The sequence below is a fragment of the Myotis myotis genome, unplaced genomic scaffold, assembly GCF_014108235.1.
Source record: "Myotis myotis isolate mMyoMyo1 unplaced genomic scaffold, mMyoMyo1.p scaffold_m19_p_2, whole genome shotgun sequence".
NCBI classification, from domain to species: domain Eukaryota; kingdom Metazoa; phylum Chordata; class Mammalia; order Chiroptera; family Vespertilionidae; genus Myotis; species Myotis myotis.
The window spans coordinates 157,632,043-157,651,642 of record NW_023416324.1 but is presented as its reverse complement, the minus strand read 5'-3'; the positions used below and the strand labels follow the sequence as shown (position 1 = coordinate 157,651,642).

The 19,600-nt window shown below is 40.2% G+C and overlaps 1 protein-coding gene and 1 non-coding gene across 4 annotated transcripts in view; both read right to left on the bottom strand.

Annotated features, from left to right (window-relative positions):
* Nucleotides 1-11,556: 11,556 nt before the first annotated feature.
* On the bottom strand, nucleotides 11,557-11,663 carry LOC118677792. Its single transcript, XR_004974518.1, has one exon. It is a non-coding gene; the product is annotated as a U6 spliceosomal RNA (small nuclear RNA).
* A 2,813-nt stretch (nucleotides 11,664-14,476) lies between these two features.
* The window catches only part of GTF2E1 (general transcription factor IIE subunit 1), a 46,315-nt gene continuing 41,191 nt past the window's right edge, over nucleotides 14,477-19,600 (bottom strand). For all 3 annotated transcript variants that reach the window (XM_036349194.1, XM_036349196.1, XM_036349195.1), the window contains one exon: nucleotides 14,477-15,097. In XM_036349194.1, coding sequence (XP_036205087.1) covers nucleotides 14,673-15,097 — 425 coding nt within the window. In that variant the 3' untranslated portion in view covers nucleotides 14,477-14,672. The remainder of the gene's footprint in view (nucleotides 15,098-19,600) is intronic.

Genomic DNA, 19,600 nt, shown 5'->3' with positions numbered 1-19,600 from the left:
CCTTTTTTCCCCAACCCATTCCTTGACCAAGGAATGCCATGGATTGCTTGGCTTAGGCTAGATTCCTGAGCCAGGCAGGCACTGGTAAGAGGATGAGATTACACACCACTTAGGATGATTTGCTTGTACTGCAGTAAATAGCCAACTCCCAAATCTCAACAGCTTAATACAGCAAAAATTCTTTTCTTGCTCACTACATGCCAGCGGAGAAAAGCATGGGGAGCTGTACCATATGGTCGCTCTGGGACCCAGGCTGATGGAGGCTCCATCTTGACACATGCTTTAGCAATTACTGCAGCAGGGAGAAGGGGACCTGGTGAATCATACACGGGCTCTTAAAGGCTTCTGCCTGGAAATGACATGGGTCACCTCTACTCACATTTTATAGGCCAAAGCAAGTCACATGGCCACACCTAACTTCAACTAGGAAAGGTAATCCGACCATGTATCTAGAAGTAGAATATTTACTAATTTCCCCAGTTACTACTACAATTACCCTTGGTTCAATCAGGACCAACTGTACAGATGACTTTATAGAGTTAGCTTCTCCAGAAGCACATGCACTTCCTTGGAAAGAAGATCTGTTAGCAAAAATCAGGTAGTATTAGGAAGGAAGCAATGGAGTCTGACTAGGCAACCAATAATGCTAATTACAGAAGATATATGAGACAAACTGATACCCCACTTCCTCTTTACTCTGTCTTTCCCTTTGGGCCTATTTAGTTGGAGGTGGCATCTCAGACTGTCTCACCTATAACCTAGACCTCCTCAGCTCTTCCCACCGACAAACTGATCTCAGACATGAAAGATCATGAACAGATTGGTAAAGATCAAGAGGAGAAGCAACCACTGTAGCCATCTAGAGGAAGAGCCCAGATGAAAATAAGCAGCAGGGCCAGTAGCGCATGCACTAGTCTCTTTGCTGCTACATATCCCAGCCCAGGCATAGGAGCATAAAAAGCAGGTCAGGAAGATATGTAGGAAGGATAGATGATTTGTGGGGCCATGTGGGAGGTCTTGGGATGTTAAAATTGGAGAGTTAAAAGAGTCAATGGGAAGCCAAGGGATCATATAACCCAGAACCAGTGGCAGTCTTAAACTAGGTTAAATATTTGAGAAATAACCTATTACAGTAACAAAGCCTTGTGGTACCGACGGATGACATGGAATCCAAATGATGGAAAATGGAGGGCAGTCATTCTGAAAGAGATGCAGAAACAAATCTGGGGCCTTCTTTTCCACTGGGCCTTTTTCATAGGTGTTAGAGAAAAGAGGTTTCTGTGGGAGAGGACAGTCTGAGTCTACATTAAAGCCTTGTTTCTACCCTGGGGAGGCAATACAATATGAAAGAACTCTTCTAGATCAGCAGTCTGGAAACTTGGGTTTATATGGGGAAATCATCATAAACTTCTCTCAACTTGTTTTCTCAGCTGAAGAAAGAGGATAACAATGCTTCCTCTACCTCCCTCAGAGATTGAGGTGAAAATCAAGTGAACTAGGAAAACCCTAGATACGTGTATGCATGGGATTACAACACAGATGAGGGTCGGTGGGAAGAGCTGAGGGGGTCTAGGTTATAGGTGAGACAGTCTGAGACGCCACCTCCAACTAAATAGGCCCAAAGGGAAAGACAGAGTAAGAGGAAGTGGGGTATCCGCAGGCTGACAAGCATTGTCTAAGTCAACACTGTTAACTGCAAGGGATGGAAACCCAATTCAAACTGGACTGAGAATAAAATGAAATGTATTGACTCACATACCAGAAATAATTGCAAATAATTGCAATCCCATGTGGGGTGTGCAGGAGGCAGCCGATCAAGGAAAATAGCTTCAGGATTCAGGTGCTCACGTGTGATGGTTGGAAATCTGTCTCTGTCTTTCTCTAGTGTCTGCCTTCCCGTGTGGGTGTCATTTTCAGGAAGCATGTCCGTAGACGATGACAAAGATTGTCCCCAGCAACTACCATTTATGCTGGTTAGTTACCTAGTAGTTAGGGTTAGTTTAATAACCCATAGTAGGAAGAAAGAATGCCTTTTTCTTCATTTCTACAAAAACCCTGAAGAAACTATTATTGTCTGGCCTGGATTGTCTGAATCAATCACTGTGACTGGCATCAACCCCAGTTGAATCACATGGATGGAGACTGGGGAGAAATGCAAAGCATGGAGGAGCAAATGAAAACTACCCATATCCTTCACCAGAGGAAGTAGGCTTAAGGGGCTTATTTCAGAAGTGATGACTACAGAAAAGAGGACACAGGGCAGAGAAGGGAAGAAATCAAGGCAAAGGGAAAGTAACACTTTCTGGAGAAAGGCAAGTTTAAAAAGGAGTTATCAGCCCAGCTGGGGTAGCTCAGTGGTTGAACCAGGAGATCCGGTTCGATTCCTGGTCATGGCACACGCCTGGGTTGCAGGCTCAATCCCATGTGGGGTGTGCAGGAGGCAGCTGACCAATGATTCTATCTCATCACTGATGTTTCTATCTCTCTCTCCCTCTCCCTTCCTCTCTGAAATCAATAAAAATATATTTTTCAAAAAAAGGGACTACTTTGCACTTTGGGGGATGGGGAGGTGATTTAATGAGACAGGTGCTCAAACAAGGAGATCAGACAAAACACAGTGAGGACATAGTGAAGAATTCCCAAAGTGGCCCAATGCACTGCTTGAAAAATAATAGTTTAGGAGGCAAACGAGCCACTGTCACAGGCTTTCAGTTAGTTCTTTGCTTGATAGGTGGTTTTGTCCCTGACTGTAGGAGGGGAAGGACGGAGGGAGGGAAAAGACTGTCAATTTCGAAGGAGCTAGACTAATGCTGGAGATATGGACAGAGATGTTCACAACACTGCCATATTTTTATAGTTTAATGAGTCTCAGTGGAAAAGCAGCAGAGAAATGATCACTAAATGTACTGGAAGTTACAGCCTGTCAAAGAGCTGTGAAATGTGACTGCCATCCACAGCACGGTAGGTCCTCTCCGCCCACCCAATAGACATGAAGGCCCGCCCTCTCTTGCCTTTTTCCACCCTCCTACACACACATTATACCTGCACACAGGCACATAACAGCAGGAAACGATTCTCTGGGAACACTGTCAGAATCATTCTTTAGACCTCCCAGGTAGGTCACTACCCTGAAATGAAAAGCTGCCAGCCTCCGGTGTTTGATGCTGGAATAGGGCCGATTAAACTGACTTCATACTGAGTGAATACTTGTGAGAGGCCATCTAGTTCTAGATCCATTCTCCGGATCTTAATGCCGCCATCACCACCAGTCCGGACATTGGTACACTTCCAAGCGTGTTCAAACAGAAGGGCCTCACTTCATGCTTAAGCAAATGACAACGTTAGCTGCTCTGATCCTGGACTTCAAGGCCTGACTGTATGATGGTGAACTGGAGCCCAGAGGTCACAGTTCCAGGTCAGCACTCTGGAAGGCCAGGAGGACTCCATGTCCCAGGACTGAATGTAAGGAAAGAAAATTCAAGACTCTTGAATTCTTACTTCATATGCATAAATCCCAATACTCTGCCCTCTATAGTTGTTGCCAGGAAAGGCTCTCTGATCACAGATCCTAGAGTTCTGGTGCTCTCTGTTGACTCTCACATCCAAAACAGACATCTTGGTTACAGGGCCCTGCCCACTCCGCAGTGAATGGCAGTAATTATTGCACACAGAGCTTAGAGAGGTATTACTTTAAAAAAAAATAGCACATAAACATAGAATCACCGTAATACCCAGCAATTTCACTCCTAAGTATATACCCTTCCCAAAATGAGAACAGATACTTACATACTTGTACACAAATGCTCGTAGTAGCATTATTCACAATGGCCAAAATGTGGAAACAACCTAAATGTCCATCAAAAGTGGAATGAATAAATTGTAGTATAGACACACAATGGAATACTATGCAGCCATAAAAAGTAATGGAGCATTGATACCTGCCACAATGTGGATGAAACTGGAAAACATGCTAAGTGAAAGAAGCTAAACACAAAAGGCCACATATTATACAGTTCCATTTATAAAAAAATATCTAGGATAGGTAAATCCATAGACAGACAGAAAGATTGGTGCTTGCTAGGTCTGAGGTAGGGGAGAATGGAAAGCACCTGGGTTTTTCTTTTGGGGTAATGAAAATGTTCTGGAAGTGAATAGAGATGCTAGTTGCACAAGACTGTAAATGCACTAAATGCCAATGAATTGTTCACCTTAAAATGTTTCACTTAATGTTACATGAATTTCGCCACAAGTAAAAAACATCCCCCCCCCCAAATGGGAGGGGGATACTGACTCAGCTGGCATATATCTTTATCCCCTTACACCCTCCCCCTTCTACCTGAAGGTGGAGGTGGATCAGCCATTATGTGACCACGAAGCAACAATCATATATTAAGAATAGCTGAGCATAAAGATAAAAGGAAGCTGGGTCTTTGATGTCGTGAAGGAAACCATGGTATCATCAAATTTTTAAAAAATTGATTTTAGAGAGGAGGGAGAAACATTGATGCAAGAGAGAAACATCAATTGGTTGCCTCCCATACATGCTCTGATTGGGGGTTGAACCCACAACCTAGGTACATGCCCTGACCAGAATCAAATCTACAAACTTTATGGTGTATGGGACGACTCTCCAACCAACTGAGCCACCTGGCCAGGGCTCATCAATTTTACTATGAGACAAAACTCCTAGTCAAAGAAATAGCAAAATATTTGTTCTTTATAAATTTCCTCTTTAAAGAACGACCTTAACATAGACTAAGTGAGCAAAGTCACAAGTAAGCCTTGGGTTGGATATATTTGTTCCATGTCCTTTTGGTTAGCTGCTTTCACCAGTTGTTGAGAAAATGCCCTTTGCTACACAGATCAGCACTCACCAGCTGTAAACACTCCAAACAGGAAGATAATTAATGCAAAGTAGCATCACAAACATTAGGTATACAAGTAAAATGACAGAAAATAAGTCTTTTATATAAAGGTCATACTTTACTCTTGGACTAAATGAACATAATTATTTATTCATTCAATATGTATTGACCACTACTTACTAGGTGCTAGGCACTGAGCCAGGGATCTGAACCAGAATACTACAGTGAGCAAGAAAGATAAAGGTTCTGCCCTCATGGAGCTTACATTCTGGCAAAGGGGAGATACAGCCAATAAACACATGAGCAATTTCAGATGGTATCTTCTATATTAACTAGGGGCCCAGTGCATGAATTCGTGCACCTTGAAAGGAACTGTGGGCCGAGAGGTTGCGGTAGGCACAGGGGCGGGTCTAGGCCCATCCTCCGTGACCCCGCCTGGCCCCTCCTGCCACAGCCCCTGGTCCCCTGTCTGCTGGCAGCCCCACTCCCACTGCCACTCACACATGCTGACGATGCTGGCCCTGCTCGCACCGGCTGCTAGCGTTGGAGCTGATGGTGCTGAGTGATCGGAACTGGTGCTGGGCACCGGTTGTGGGTGCAAGCAGGGCTGGTGCTGGCTGTGAGTGTGAGCGGTGGCTCCAGCACTGGCATCAGGTGCAAGCAAGGCTGGCGCCAGCAGTGGATGCGAGTGCCAGGAGGGACCGCCGCGCGCGGGAGCAAAGACTTTTCAGTAACCACTAGAGGTTCACCCTGATGACAGCAGCTGGTGCCCCACCTTGGTCTGGCACCCCCGCTCACCTGCTCCACCATCCCACCGCGGCCAACGCCTGCCATGTTCCGCACATGTCCCCTGGTGTTCAGCGCATGTCACAGCAACCGATTGTTCAGTGTTCTGCCGTTCGGGCTATTTGCATATTAGCCTTTTATTATATAGGATGTACTGCATATAGAGTGTGAGTTTGCCACTCTCCTCTGATTTAGGACTAGGTCTTAGCACCTCCATCTCCAGCAGGACTTCACAGGGTGCTCAGGTTCCTCGCTACCAACAAGTCAGCAGCACTTTCAACCTCACAACACTGGTCTCAGAAGTGGGGAACTTCTCTGTCACCATTGCTCACACCCCTACGTTTCACCCTACTTCAGGAAACAAACCAACACAAAGCACCTCACCATAACCACTCCCACCCCTAAAAGGGGAAAAATTAACCCAGCAAAATCCATTATTGTCCCAAGAACAAAGAGCCTGCAAACAAAACGAAGCCTAACTTTCTGGAAGAGGGTTGGGGAGGAGAGGAAATTGGCACAGCATTCAAGCCAAAAACTTGTATGGGAGGAAAAATGCAAATAATCACTAAGTACAATACATATAACTCTACTACCTGAAGAAAATGCCCTAGACCAGTGCTGTCCAATAGAGTAACATGCAAGCTACAAATATGAGCCATATATTTAATTTCAAGTGTTCTGATAGCCACAGAAAAAGAAACCAGTGAAATCATTTTTAATAGTATATTTCCTCTAACCCAACATATCTACAGAATTATCTTTTCGACATATAATCAATATAAACATTATTAGTAAGAATTTTACATTCTTTATTCCCATACTAAGTCTTCAAATGTGGTGTGTATTTTATATTTATAGCCCATCTCAGTTTGGACTAGATACATTTCAAGTACTCAGTCATATGTGGACAGTGCAGTCCTAAACAAAGCATTCCCTTTTCCATGAACATTAAAGCTAATGGTTCCCCAGAATTGAAGCTCCTAGCCATCTCATTGGCTGTGCCCAAGAAACGATATTCTGGCACCCTCTACTGTTAGTCCTGGGGACACAGCCCTAGGTACCACAAACTACAGTGAACATAATTAACTAATTAAGAGAATGCATATATATTTGCAATTCAGGCAGGAACAAAATGATCAGCCTTAGTGGAGAAAAGGCTATGTTCCCCTAGTGGTGATTCATCAGTCCATCCATTCATTCAACACTGAGAGCCTACTATGCATCAGAATCAATTCTATATGCTAGTACCCTGCCCTCAAGGAGCTTAGTCTTTTATAGGAGAGGCTGATAGACATAAATAATTAAATGAGAAATAAACAAATTCATTTAAAATAGCAATTTTTCCCTGCAGAAAATAAAACAGGAAAGTATGATCATGAATGGGAGCGATTTCCTTTAGATAGGGCAGACAAAGAAGGTGGCATTTAGCTGAGAATGAAATAACAGGGACAAGAGTGAAGAATGTTTTATACAGAGAATACAGTTAGGGCAAAGGTCTAAGATAGGAAAAAGCTTGGCATATTTGCAAAATAGAGAAAATTTCAAAGTGGTTAGAGAGTAGTTAACAAGGAAAAGAATAAACAGTAAGAGACCTGGTCAAAAGGTAGCCAAGGCCAGACCACTGAGGGCCCATAGAAAAGGGTAAGAAATTTAGATGTTATTCTAAGAAGAAATAAAAAAAAATCAATGAAGGGATCTAAGGGGGTGGGGAGTTTGGGGATGAACATCTGATTTACATTTTTAAAACATGTTGTGTGTGGAGAGTAGTCAACATCCCTGTGAGTTGGGGGATGTTAAGAGTAGAAGTAGGAAGACCAGTTGAAAGGCTGCCATAGGCTGGTAGTGGTCAAAGTAAGAAATCAAGTTTAGGATATACTTTAAATTTATCAGCAAGTCCTGTTAGCTCTACCTTCAAACTTAGATTTTATAAATTAGATTATATTTTGAGTCTGATAGGACTTGCTAATGGATTGGATGTGGGATGAAAAAAACACACAAAACTATGACCAACTATTAGACTTTCGGCTTGAGCATGTAAGTGACATGGTGGTTCCATTTCGTGAGATGGGAACTGAAACAGGAATAAAATCTGCCCCTCCTCCTATGTTTTCATCTTGATAAATGGAACCACCCAGTCAGAAACCTGAGCTTCATCCAAGGCACTGGCCTATGCAAGTCAACAAATCCATTAAATCTATCTCCCAAAGTTCCTCAAATCTGTTTGTGCCTCTCTATCCCCACTGACTTGGACAATTTTTTAGACCAAATGACCCACCAAGACTATTGAAATGGCCTTAAACATCTCCAGGTTTAAACTCCAACCCAATATCAATGCTACAAATTGTTACCCTGCTTAAAATTCTCCAACAATATTTTCAAAGAGCAATTTGGCAATGTCTATCAAAGTTTAAAATGGACATACACTTTGGCTTTTATGATTTTATCCTGCAAAAATACCCAGAGAATGAAAATATGAGGGTAATTCATTATAGCATTTTAATAGTTGAAAAACTGGACACTCACCTAAATGCCACTAAATAAGGAAATTGTTAAACAAACCATCATACAACTATACTGTAAAATTCTAGTCCTTATTATAAAATATTGAAGATCTAAATATACTGATATGAAAAGACCTTCATATTTTTAAAGATACTTTAAAACAAATAGCAAGGTGTATAGGATTGCATTTATTTAAAGATCATTGTAGAATATCTGTGCGTGTCTATGTTGTTTCTTAAAGGCCTAGCAAAGGCCTGGGATGACACATTAATTAAACTATTAACAACAGTTACCTCAGGGGTAGTAAGATTGGGATGGGCTGTGCAGAGAGTTTTTATTTTTTACTACATAGATCTTATTGGATGATTTAGAAATTTAATATTCATATGACAACAACAACAAACCTGTATGACTATCTTATGTGCTTTAACATGATACAAGGCACTTTAGGACCTGCACCAGCCTTCTATCCGGACTAATTTCTCAGACTATTTACATTAGGTATGCAATAATGTACTCCTGTCGACAGGGAATGTGGGGCTGACTGTTGAAACTGGGTCATGTACTAGGTCTGTCTGCTTTGCAACTGGAATAGGAAAGGCAGCCTCTGGTGTTCAGGACATGAAGCTCTTTCTCAAGAGAAGCTGAGGGTACTTACTCATCCTGCGGAGGGCACAGCAGAATCAGCGCATGCTCTAGCTCTTCCAAGAAAGGAGGGCAATTTCATGACTCTCCCCTTCTCAGCCTATTTGGCTTTACTTACATTTTGAGAATACCTGTATTTATCTTGTTCAATTTATTTTGCTTCTTTTATGATATAAAAAGCCAAATGAATAGATAGTAAATTTACCATAGTGCCAGTGTCTTTCTGAAAATCTTTTTCATTTCCCCAAGAGATTTTTTTTTCTTTTTTAATCCTCATCTGAGTACAGAAAGAGAGAGAGAGAGAGAGAGAGAGAGGAAGAGAGAGAGAGGAGGAGAGAGAGAGAAACATGAATCCGTTGCATTCTATACACTCCACTAGAGATCAAACTCACAACCCAGGTGTGTGCCCTGAGAGAGAATTGAACTGGCAACCTTTTGGTGCCTGTGACCATGCTCCAGTCAACTGAGCCATACCAGTCGGCTTCCCAAGAGATAATACATGTGAAATAGCTTTGGTGGAAACAAAATGCTAAACAAGTAGAAGGTGGAATTATACTGATTTCTAAATTCTAAAGATGTTCATATTTGTTTTTTGATTGTCATTTCTTAGTTACTTTTTAAAACTCAGGAATAAAAAAAAAAAAGGAAGTACATATGTTGTCTTTCTATTGTGGTCCTGGCTGGGAAACTAGCCATAAGAGCCAACTCAAAGAAAAAATGAACTGCTCTTCCCAGTCTTATTCCCATTTAGTCCAATTCTCTCAAAATGGTATCAAAAAAAGTTATGAAATATTCAAATATGTCTTTCTCATTCAGATGATTAGAAATGAAGTATCTTGGCAAGATAGGAAAAGAGAAACCTAATTAGCAATTGTTTTTTCTGTGGTTTGCCACATTCTAGACCAGGGGTGGGCAAACTTTTTGACTCGAGGGCCACAATGGGTTCTTAAACTGGACGGAGGGCCGGAACAAAAGCATGGATGGAGTGTTTGTGTGAACTAATATAAATTCAAAGTAAACATCATTACATAAAAGGGTACGGTCTTTTTTTTTTTTTAGTTTTATTCATTTCAAATGGACCGGATCGGGCCGTAGTTTGCCCACGGCTGTTCTAAACCCTAAACTGCCACCTACACTAGACCCTCAAATAAAATATCTTTCACTTGGTTTGAATTGGTGTAGCATATAAGAAGACTTTTTCTCTCTTTTTTTAGGTTATTTGGCCTCATTTTAAAATGTATTACCTCCATAAAAATATCAGAGCAGAGGAAATCATTGGTGATCCTAGCAAAATCCTCTCATTATTGACAGCTGAGAAACCAGCCCAGAAAGATTACATTAGATAACAGTATCACAGTGCAAGTATCTAGTTAACTGGTCCTGGGCCTAGAACTTAAGTCTCCTGATTTCCGGCTTTGCCAAATTAGATAATTTCTTTTAATCATTCATTTAACCTTAATACTCCCTAAGGTGTTTCGGGGAAAGGGGGCATCTTAATAAGAAAAAGGCTTTAACTTCATGGGCAGGTAGAATAAAAGCATTTTCCCACCAGATACAAGGTTATGGATCCCCTGGAGCCAGGACTGTTTATACATGACCTTACTTACATACTATATAAGTAATATATTTTAGTGCAGTGGGAAGAGAAAAAAGTTCCTTTAAAAGCCACAGTTAACCTTCCATGCTGATGCCTAGAGGTGGGGAGATAGCTCCTTGGTTAAGCAAACATCCTGATAGGCCACTTTGGATGTGATAGGATCATTCACAGCGCTGTTTGGAATAGGAATAAAATGAAGAACAAAGTTATTTCCTCTGATACATTTATAACATTCCAAGGCCTTTGGAAAGAAAGGGGTGATTGAAGAGAAGGAAAAACTGAGCCGAAATTTTAGCAAGATTTAAAGTCAGGATTGTACTTGAGGTGAACTCTGTGAGAATGGCAAGAGACTCATTTTAAGAACAAGAATGTATATGATCCACCCTTATATGCCTGGACTATGCAATGCTGAGACAAAAAACCCTTTCATTGCCTGTCCCCTGCCTATTACTATAAGAACTTCAGTGAGGATCCGTTACACAGACTTGCATTGAGGACACTCGGGGAGTCAACAGGTGGTGCAGAGGAGAGGTGGAGAAGCCAGGGAAGCAGGGAGGCAAAGCAGGAGGATATAAACCACCCAGCCCTTCCCACACTCCCCAAAAGAAATGATACTGAAGAAGTATCCCATGGTGTTAGGATACAACTGTTCTATTTAAATCTTAAAGGACAGTGGGTCACGTGGGTAGCTGACACTTGAGTTATACTAATACAGCCCATCTCGCTCAGAGGAGTTGCCGGCCATTCTCATAGGCTGTGGGTGGTAACAACTCCATGTATCCCGAGGTCAGCAACACTGTGACCACATGTATGGACCAACCTTGTGTGAGTCTGCCCTTCTGAGAGCTGCTAATTGGGAGGGCTCCCATTTTTGGTCATCCTGCCACTGATTGGCTTTTCTCACCAGATTATTGTGCCACCCATAAACCTGTTGGATAAAGTAATATCAAACTCCCTTGAGTCACTAGATATGTTATTGAAATGTGGGGTAGTGTACAAAATTTTATATATTAAGCTATATTTCCCTATTAATTTTGAGTATAAATTCAGAGATGTTTATATAAGGAAATGATAAATCCAGGATTTATAAAAGGAACACCTAAAAATCCTAGCAATAATATAAAAAGCTTACTTTTGTCACTCTTATTTCTTCTTCTTTTTTTTAATATGAAACACTTCACGAATTTGCGTGTCATCCTTGTGCAGGGGCCATGCTAATCTTCTCTGTATTGTTCCAATTTTAGTATATGTGCTGCTGAAATGAGCACTGTCACTCTATTTCTTTAATTCTACCAAGTACCTTCTACATGAACTTTTTAAAATGTCTATTTGATTTCATTTTCAAAATGAAAATACCTTTCCCATTATAACTTAAGACCACTGTAATTCTCAACTCTAATTATATACATCTTTGTATACCTATATCTACCTCACAAGTTATAAAGATTAAATGAGTCAACGTATGTAAAGAAGTTAGTGTCTCAACACATATATTAGCTACTTTTTTCTTTACACACACACACACACACACACACACACACACACACAGAAAAACAGAATCCTTCTATAATTACACATTATGGATATCTTTTCCTATCAATACACTCTTTTTAATGGCTAAATGGTTCATGGAAAAATAATTTAATTCCTGGTTAATGCCTATTTGGTGTACCTATGTACCTATTCTATTTCATACACTCCTGTAATGAATATACTTATTCTTCACCTTGCCTCCTGTATGCACCCCAACTGGGGATTGAACCTGCAACCTTTTGTGCACGGGATGATGTTCCAAACAACTGAGCTAACTAGCCAGGGCTTGTCTTCACTTTTCACATTTACCCATTACATAAATTTGAGAGAGAGAGAGAGAGAGAGAGAGAGAGAGAGAGAGAGAGAGAGAGAGAGAGAGAGAGAAGGAGAGAGAAAGAAGGGAAAAAAGAACTAGGCCTTGAGATATGCTGAAACATACAGCAGAGAAAAAAAAATGAAGTCTAAAGATTGAGAAGGAATAGCCGATGAGGTAATGAGTCAGTGTAATGACTAGGGTATCAAATGAAAGTGTTTCAAAGAGAAAGAATGAGTTGATGGCATCAAATAATGAAAAGCAGCCAAAAGAACAGAGGAATAAAGGGCTGTTAGGTTGGACAATTAGGACTGGGGAAAGCTGTTTCTACGTAGGAATAGGGCAAAACCTAGAGCAAGAGGGAGATGAAAGAAGTATGTAACTAGTTTGTATGATTACTTAAGAAGTTGATAGATAATGGGAAAGAAAAAGAATAGTAGCTTTAGGAAGAACATGCAAGTCAGATTCAAGAAAAATTAGTGGATACATTTATTATTTGAGAAATAAAAAGATGACAGTTAACCTACAACTGTTTTTAAAACTTTGTATCTGATTACTATTTTATTTACGTGAACTTCATTCTACAACTATAAAAGTTAAAAAAGATATTTAAAAGTTGAATAGTCCATGTGTACAAGGTATATACATAATAATAACGCATTTTTTTCCTCCAAAGGGAAACATTCATAGAAACTTTATTATGAAAGTCATTCCTTTTTTTTCCTCATTGATTTAGAGAGAGGAAGGGAGAGAAAGGGAGGGCAGAAGGAGAAGAGGAAGGGAGGGAGGGGAAAAGGGAGAGACACAGATAGAGAAAAAGAAAGAGAGAGAGAGAAACATTAATGTGAGAGAGAAACGTCAAACCCACCACCTTCCTGGGTATGGGATGATGCTCCAATCAACTGAGCCACACCAGTCAGGGCTAAAAGTCACTCCTAAGTCAACTATTGCCAGAAAAAGTTTAGACCACACACAACTGCATCTATTATTTAAAATATAACTAATAAGAGAACAAAGTCTGAAACTTTTTTTAATGGGAAGAATATTCATTTTAATTATGTTCCAATATGTTACAGAGTTGGAAATGAACAAATTTTAGTCAGTATAAAAGTTTGTTAATATTCAGTCATTCATACACCATGTAAATGAAACACCACTTCCTATAAGGCTCAGATAACTCTAAAATCTACCTTAACTACACACATGTACTATAAAAAATGATAAATACTTAAAACTTACAATGCAAGGAGAAATATTACAAAATATACAACTGTTATAGATCCTTGTATGAAGTTCCTTATTTTTAAAGTTCTGCCTTAGGGAATAATACCATGCTACACAGCAGAACTGAAATGATAAACTATGTTCCTTGAGGTTACAATGCTCAACAATATACTGGGTGTACTCTATAATACCATGTCTGACAACAATCAAAAGAGAAACAAAGAAGACGTTCAATGGTGTTGAGAGAGAAAAAGAGGGGAGTATCAATTGTTACATGCTAATTTTTGCTGAAATGCCCTCATTAAACAATTTACAGCACTGTAGAAGAAGAGAAAAAGGAAGGGACCAGTCTCATCTTTCTACAAAGGATTTCCAAATCAGCACAAACTCAGGCAATTCTAAAAGGTACTATTCTCAATGCTCTTCACTTTTGAACCCTTTACATGGAACTCCTGGTCCTTCATTCATGTTTGTTTTTGTTTTTTATCCTAATTTCTTCATAAGGGTTTACCAAAATACTTTCTGCTTTCTATCATCCAACATACAAACCAAAAGGCAATAAGCAAAACAATAGACTCTTCCAGTCAGGTCAGTTCTAAATACACAAATTTTGGTTTAGATATTAATTCTAAGATTTAGGCATATCCATCCCTCTCCCACACACATTCCCAACATCCCCTTACTTTTTGACATCATCCTCACTTGAAGTTTTAAGATTGTTTTGTCCCTCATCAAATGATTTGCTGTTGGCAAGCTGCTTTGGTTTGCAGCAATACCAGGAATTGTTTGGAATGCTGGCTCAGAATAGATTTTTAAAAAATGTGATCAGTGAATTACTGTAACCTGTCATAGTGGGCTTCTGCAGGCAGACAGAAAGAATTTACCTTAAAGACTTCCCTTATTTATTTCACAAGGGAGAAGAATGTGTCTTAAAAAGGAAAGGAAAAGGATTAGATAAGAAAATACAGTAAAATGGCAATACTGTAGTAGTAATGGGAAAAGGAACGCTTGTAGCCAACCTACCTTTTGGGAAAGTTTCTGTCATAAAAATCAATCTTTCTCTCCCAGTGTTTTTTTTTTTTTTGCGCAAGATTAAAAATCGCCTTACATCAAGAAGGGCAGAAAGCCACTTAAATACTTTTCTTCAAAGGTAGGTACTTTCTTTTTGAAATGAGCTTTAGAGAAAGGAGGAAAATGTAGGGACAGATCATTCAAAGAGGTCCTCAAACATGCGTTGTCCCATTGCTATGTACGCTTCCTTCTCCTCTGGTGTCATCTGTGCCACCAGCTCTGGCCGCTGGCTCACTTCGCTGTATGAGAATGGACGACCAGCCACCATAGCAATGGGGTCATCTGCTACTTCCTCAAACTCGTCGTCCTCCTCGTCATCCTCTCGGTGATGTGCGGCCACAGCAGCTGGACGAGGTGGGGAGTCATCGTCTGACTCACTGGTCTCACTCTCTGAGTCACTGCCATTGGCAGTGGTCACAGGAGCAGCCGCCCCCACGGAGCCAGCGGTAGCAGAGGGGGTCTTCTTCTCATGAATGAGCAGGGCTCGCATAACCTCCTCGTTATCATCCAGCCCTGCACGGCCTTCCTCACGATCTTGAAATGCATCTATATCTAAGCCACCTGGGGGGAAAAACCCAGAAAGTCAATATCCTTAAATATAAAAGATATTCCCTTATAATAAAATATATATTTTAAAACATGGTATTTAAATATACAATAACATTATAAAATAACACCGATAAAACTTCACTGATTCTACTTTTTGAGCTGCTGTCCATAATATATTCAAAATGTTTCTCACAAACTGAAACTTAAGTAGCCTGATGGTTAAGTACATGGGTTTTAAGAGTAATATAGCCTGGAACTGAATCCTGGTTCACATGTAAACTATGCTGCCTTGTCTCTATAAAATGGGGTGATAAAAGCATCTACCTTCTAGGACTCTGGATAAGAGCATCTATATATATAAAAGCCCAAGCGACCGAATGACTGAAAGACTGGTCAACCGGTTGCTATGAGGGGCACTGACCACCAGGGGACAGATGCTCAAAGTACAGGATCGGGCTCCCTCCTGTCTAGGTCAGGCCTGTGGGGATTGGGCCGAAACCGGCTCTCCGACATCCCCCAAGGGGTCCAGATTGTGAGAGGGCGCAGGCCAGGCTGAGGGACCCCACCGGTGCACAAATCGGTGCACTGGGCCTCTAGTATGAAATAATGTCTATGAAAGACCAGGTATAGTAGCTGTCATAACAGGAAATCAAGACATGGCTCCTCACTTTGCTCAGAGGAAAAGCCAGATACTTTACGATGGTGTATAAGGCCCTCCATTATCTTGAACCCCCCTTGCCCACCTACTATACTACGTCTTTTCCTTCCCCTTGCCCATTCTGCTCCAGCCAGAGTGGCTTCCATGGTATTCCTGTACACACCACACACACTTCTACCTTAGAGCCTTTGTACTGCCTCTGGCCTCTACCTGGGACACTTACATCTAATTCCCTTACATCTTTCAAGTCTTTACTCAAACATCATCTTCTTTGAATTCACCTCTATATTCCCAATGCTCTATCTTTTCCCAGAGCAATGATTTTCTAACATAATAAATAACTCCTGAGTATTGTCTTTAGCACCCTCTTTCCCAGCATGTAGGTCCCCCACAACAGATATTTATCTTTTTTATTCAGTGATATATCCCATGTACCTAGAATAGTGCCTATCACTTGTTAGGTACTGAATAAATATTTGATGACTCAATGAATATATGGCAGTTTTAGCTTCCTGAAGCAAACTAAGCACACTTTGAACTCTTTATAAAAAGGAATCTAGTATCATGAATAAAAATTCTCTTACTACACACTTCCTATTTATCATTTTGTGTACACATTTTGTCTGATATATTGAAGATGAAAAATTTAAGACAAACATTTGTATTCGGTATTTGGAAAATAATACCAAACATATTGCCATTTAAAATATATAACAGGATTAAAAGTGTTATTTGAAACTGACTTTTTTATTCAAATCCTTACTCTTAACACTTTTTAACTGTGCTGAGGATATATTTTTCATTGATGAGAGAGAGAGAGAGAGAGAGAGAGAGAGAGAGAGAGAGAGAGAGAGAGAGAGAGAGAGAGATGTGAGAGAGAAACATGGATCAACCAGGGATTAAATCTGGAACCTGAGGATGTGCCTTGACTGGGAATCGAACCTGTGACCCTTTGGTACATGGGATGATGCTCCAACCAAACTACCCAGCCAGGGTTCTGCTTCAATTTTCTCAAAAACAAAACAGGAAAAGAATAATAGTATCTACCTCACTGGATTACTGTCAAGAGTTAGGTGAATATATGTGAAGTGCTTAGAATAGGCTTGGCCCTTAGAATAGTGGTATTTATAATCAACAGCAGCATAAAAAAAAGGCTCAGAAATGGTCAATTCTGGCTACAGTGAAATGAAAGCATTTTCTCATTAACATATTGGAATGGATTAGCTCTTGACATTTTAAAAAAGTATAGAACTCCTGAAGATGAGATACAGGGCAGAAAAGAGAATGGGACACAAGAATTGAGAAGTTAAAAATTCAGGACAAAATAAGCTTCTGACAACCTGGATACAAAAAATGAGAACTGAAATCCAAAGGATAGACCTACTCCTAGAGCCCTTATTGTCAATGCAGTAATTCAAAAGAAAAAAAAAGACAACAAATGCACATGAGTCTCTAAGGCAGTGGTTCTCAACCTTCTGGCCCTTTAAATACAGTTCCTCATGTTGTGACCCAACCATAAAATTATTTTCATTGCCACTTCATAACTGTAATGTTGCTACTGTTATGAATCGTAATGTAAATATCTGATATGCAGGATGGTCGTACACGACCCCTGTGAAAGGGTTGTTTGACCACCAAAGGGGTCGCGACCCACAGGTTGAGAACTGCTGCTCTAAGGCAATCATTACCTCTTTAAAAATTTTCCAAATAGTTTCATATTTCCAAAATAGTGTTTTGATTAATGCTTAAAATAAATATAAAATGAGGGGAAAATCTATTTAGTTTTGTAACCTAAATGAAATTATATTTAAAAGATTTCTAGTCACTAATCATCTGAGAGATGCAAATCAAAACAACACTGAGGTACCATCTCACACCTGTCAGAATGGCTATCATCAACAAATCAACAAACGACAAGTGCTGGAGAGGATGTGGAGAAAAAGGAACACTTGTGCACTGCTGGTGGGAATGCAGACTGGTGCAGCCACTATGGAAGACAGTATGGAGTTTCCTTAAAAAACTGAAAATGGAACTCCCATTTGACCCTGTGATCCCACTTCTAGGAATATATCCCAAGAAACCAGAAACACCAATCAGAAAGGATATATGCACCCCTATGTTCATAGCAGCACAATTCACCATAGCTAAGATCTGGAAACAGCCTAAGTGCCCATCAGTAGATGAATGGATTAGAAAACTGTGGTGCATCTACACGATGGAATACTATGCTGCTCTAAAAAGGAAGGAACTCTTACCATTTGCAACGTCATGGATGGAACTGGAGAGCATTATGCTAAGTGAAATAAGCCAGTCAATGAAGGAAAAATACCACATGATCTCACTCATTCATGGATAATAGAGGCCATTATAAACTTTTGAACAATAATAGATACAGAGGCAGAGCTGCCTCAAACAGATTGTCAAACTGCAGCGGGAAGGCCGGGGAGGGTTGGGGGGCAGGAGGTAGGGGGGTAAGAGATCAACTAAAGGACTTGTATGCATGCATATAAGCATAACCAATGGACATAAGACACTGGGGGATAGGGGAGGGTAGGGGACTGTCTAGGGCGGGGGGATAAAATGGACACATATGTAATACCCTTTGTAATACTTTAAGCAATAAATAAATAAATAAATAAGATTTCTGACAAGGGTCTTGAGAGGTATGGGACAAAAGGAATTGTTCTGCATTATAGATGAAGACAACAAGAAAACAGAATATTAGGATAAATGAGCAAATCTCTGGACGGTAAAGTTTAAACACTAATTCTAGGAACAGTCTTATTTAAGAAAGTTATAAATTAAAAAAAAATTTATACTCAGAAATTGTCAACTTCACTAATGATGTTAATATTTGAGCAATATTTAGAAACATTACTAAATTTCTAAAGCAATTCTGGCTACTTAAGGGCCAAGCTGATAGCAGAAAATATATAGGAAGAGCTGAAAGTTGTATAAATGGGCAGAAAAGTGGCAGATCCAGTTCTACACTGGCAAATGTAAAAAAAATCTCTAGAAAAGTAATCTAAAATATGCCGAAAGGTGTGGTCCAAGCTATCAGATACAGGGCAGAAAAGGTTTTTTTAAAAAATACTATTTTTTTAAAATTAATTTCAGAAAGAAAGGGAGAGGGAGAGAGAGATAGAAACATCAATGATGAGAGAAAATCGTTGATCAGCTGCCTCCTACACACCACACACCAGGGATTGAGCCCACAACCCAGGCATGTGCTCTGACTGGAATTGAAACGGGACCTCCTGGTACTTAGGTCGACACTCAACTGCTGAGCCATGCCAGTTTGGCTAAGGTTGTTATTCTTAATATGCTTCCAGAGCCAAAGCAACAAACAAAGTATCAGGTAACAACCTGAAGGACATTGGAAATAAAACTCAAATTATTAATGATGAACCCATGCATGAACAACATATATGGTATTTTTCTGGTCAGTAGGTCTCAAGCCGAGTACATTGACTGGAGATTGTCCAAAAAGAGGCAATTAAAATAAAATAAAAACTGTAGGTGAAGGGGCTGGGGGAACAGAACTATTTGTAAGGAAAGTAGAATCAAAAGAAATGAAAACTTTTAGCACCCTACCCAGTGTGGCTAAGTGGTTAGAGTGTTGAGCCCACAGTGAAGAGTCGCAGGTTCGATTCCTAGTCAAGGGCATGTATCTGGGTTACAGTTTGATTGCAGCCCTCGTTGGGGAACATGCAGGAGGCAATCAATAGATGTTTCTCTCTCTCCTCTTTCTCCCCTCTCCCCTCTCCCTTCCACTCTCTCTAAAAATCAATGGAAAAAAATATCCTTAGGAGAGGATTAACAACAACAACAACAACAACAAAAAACAACAAGGAAAG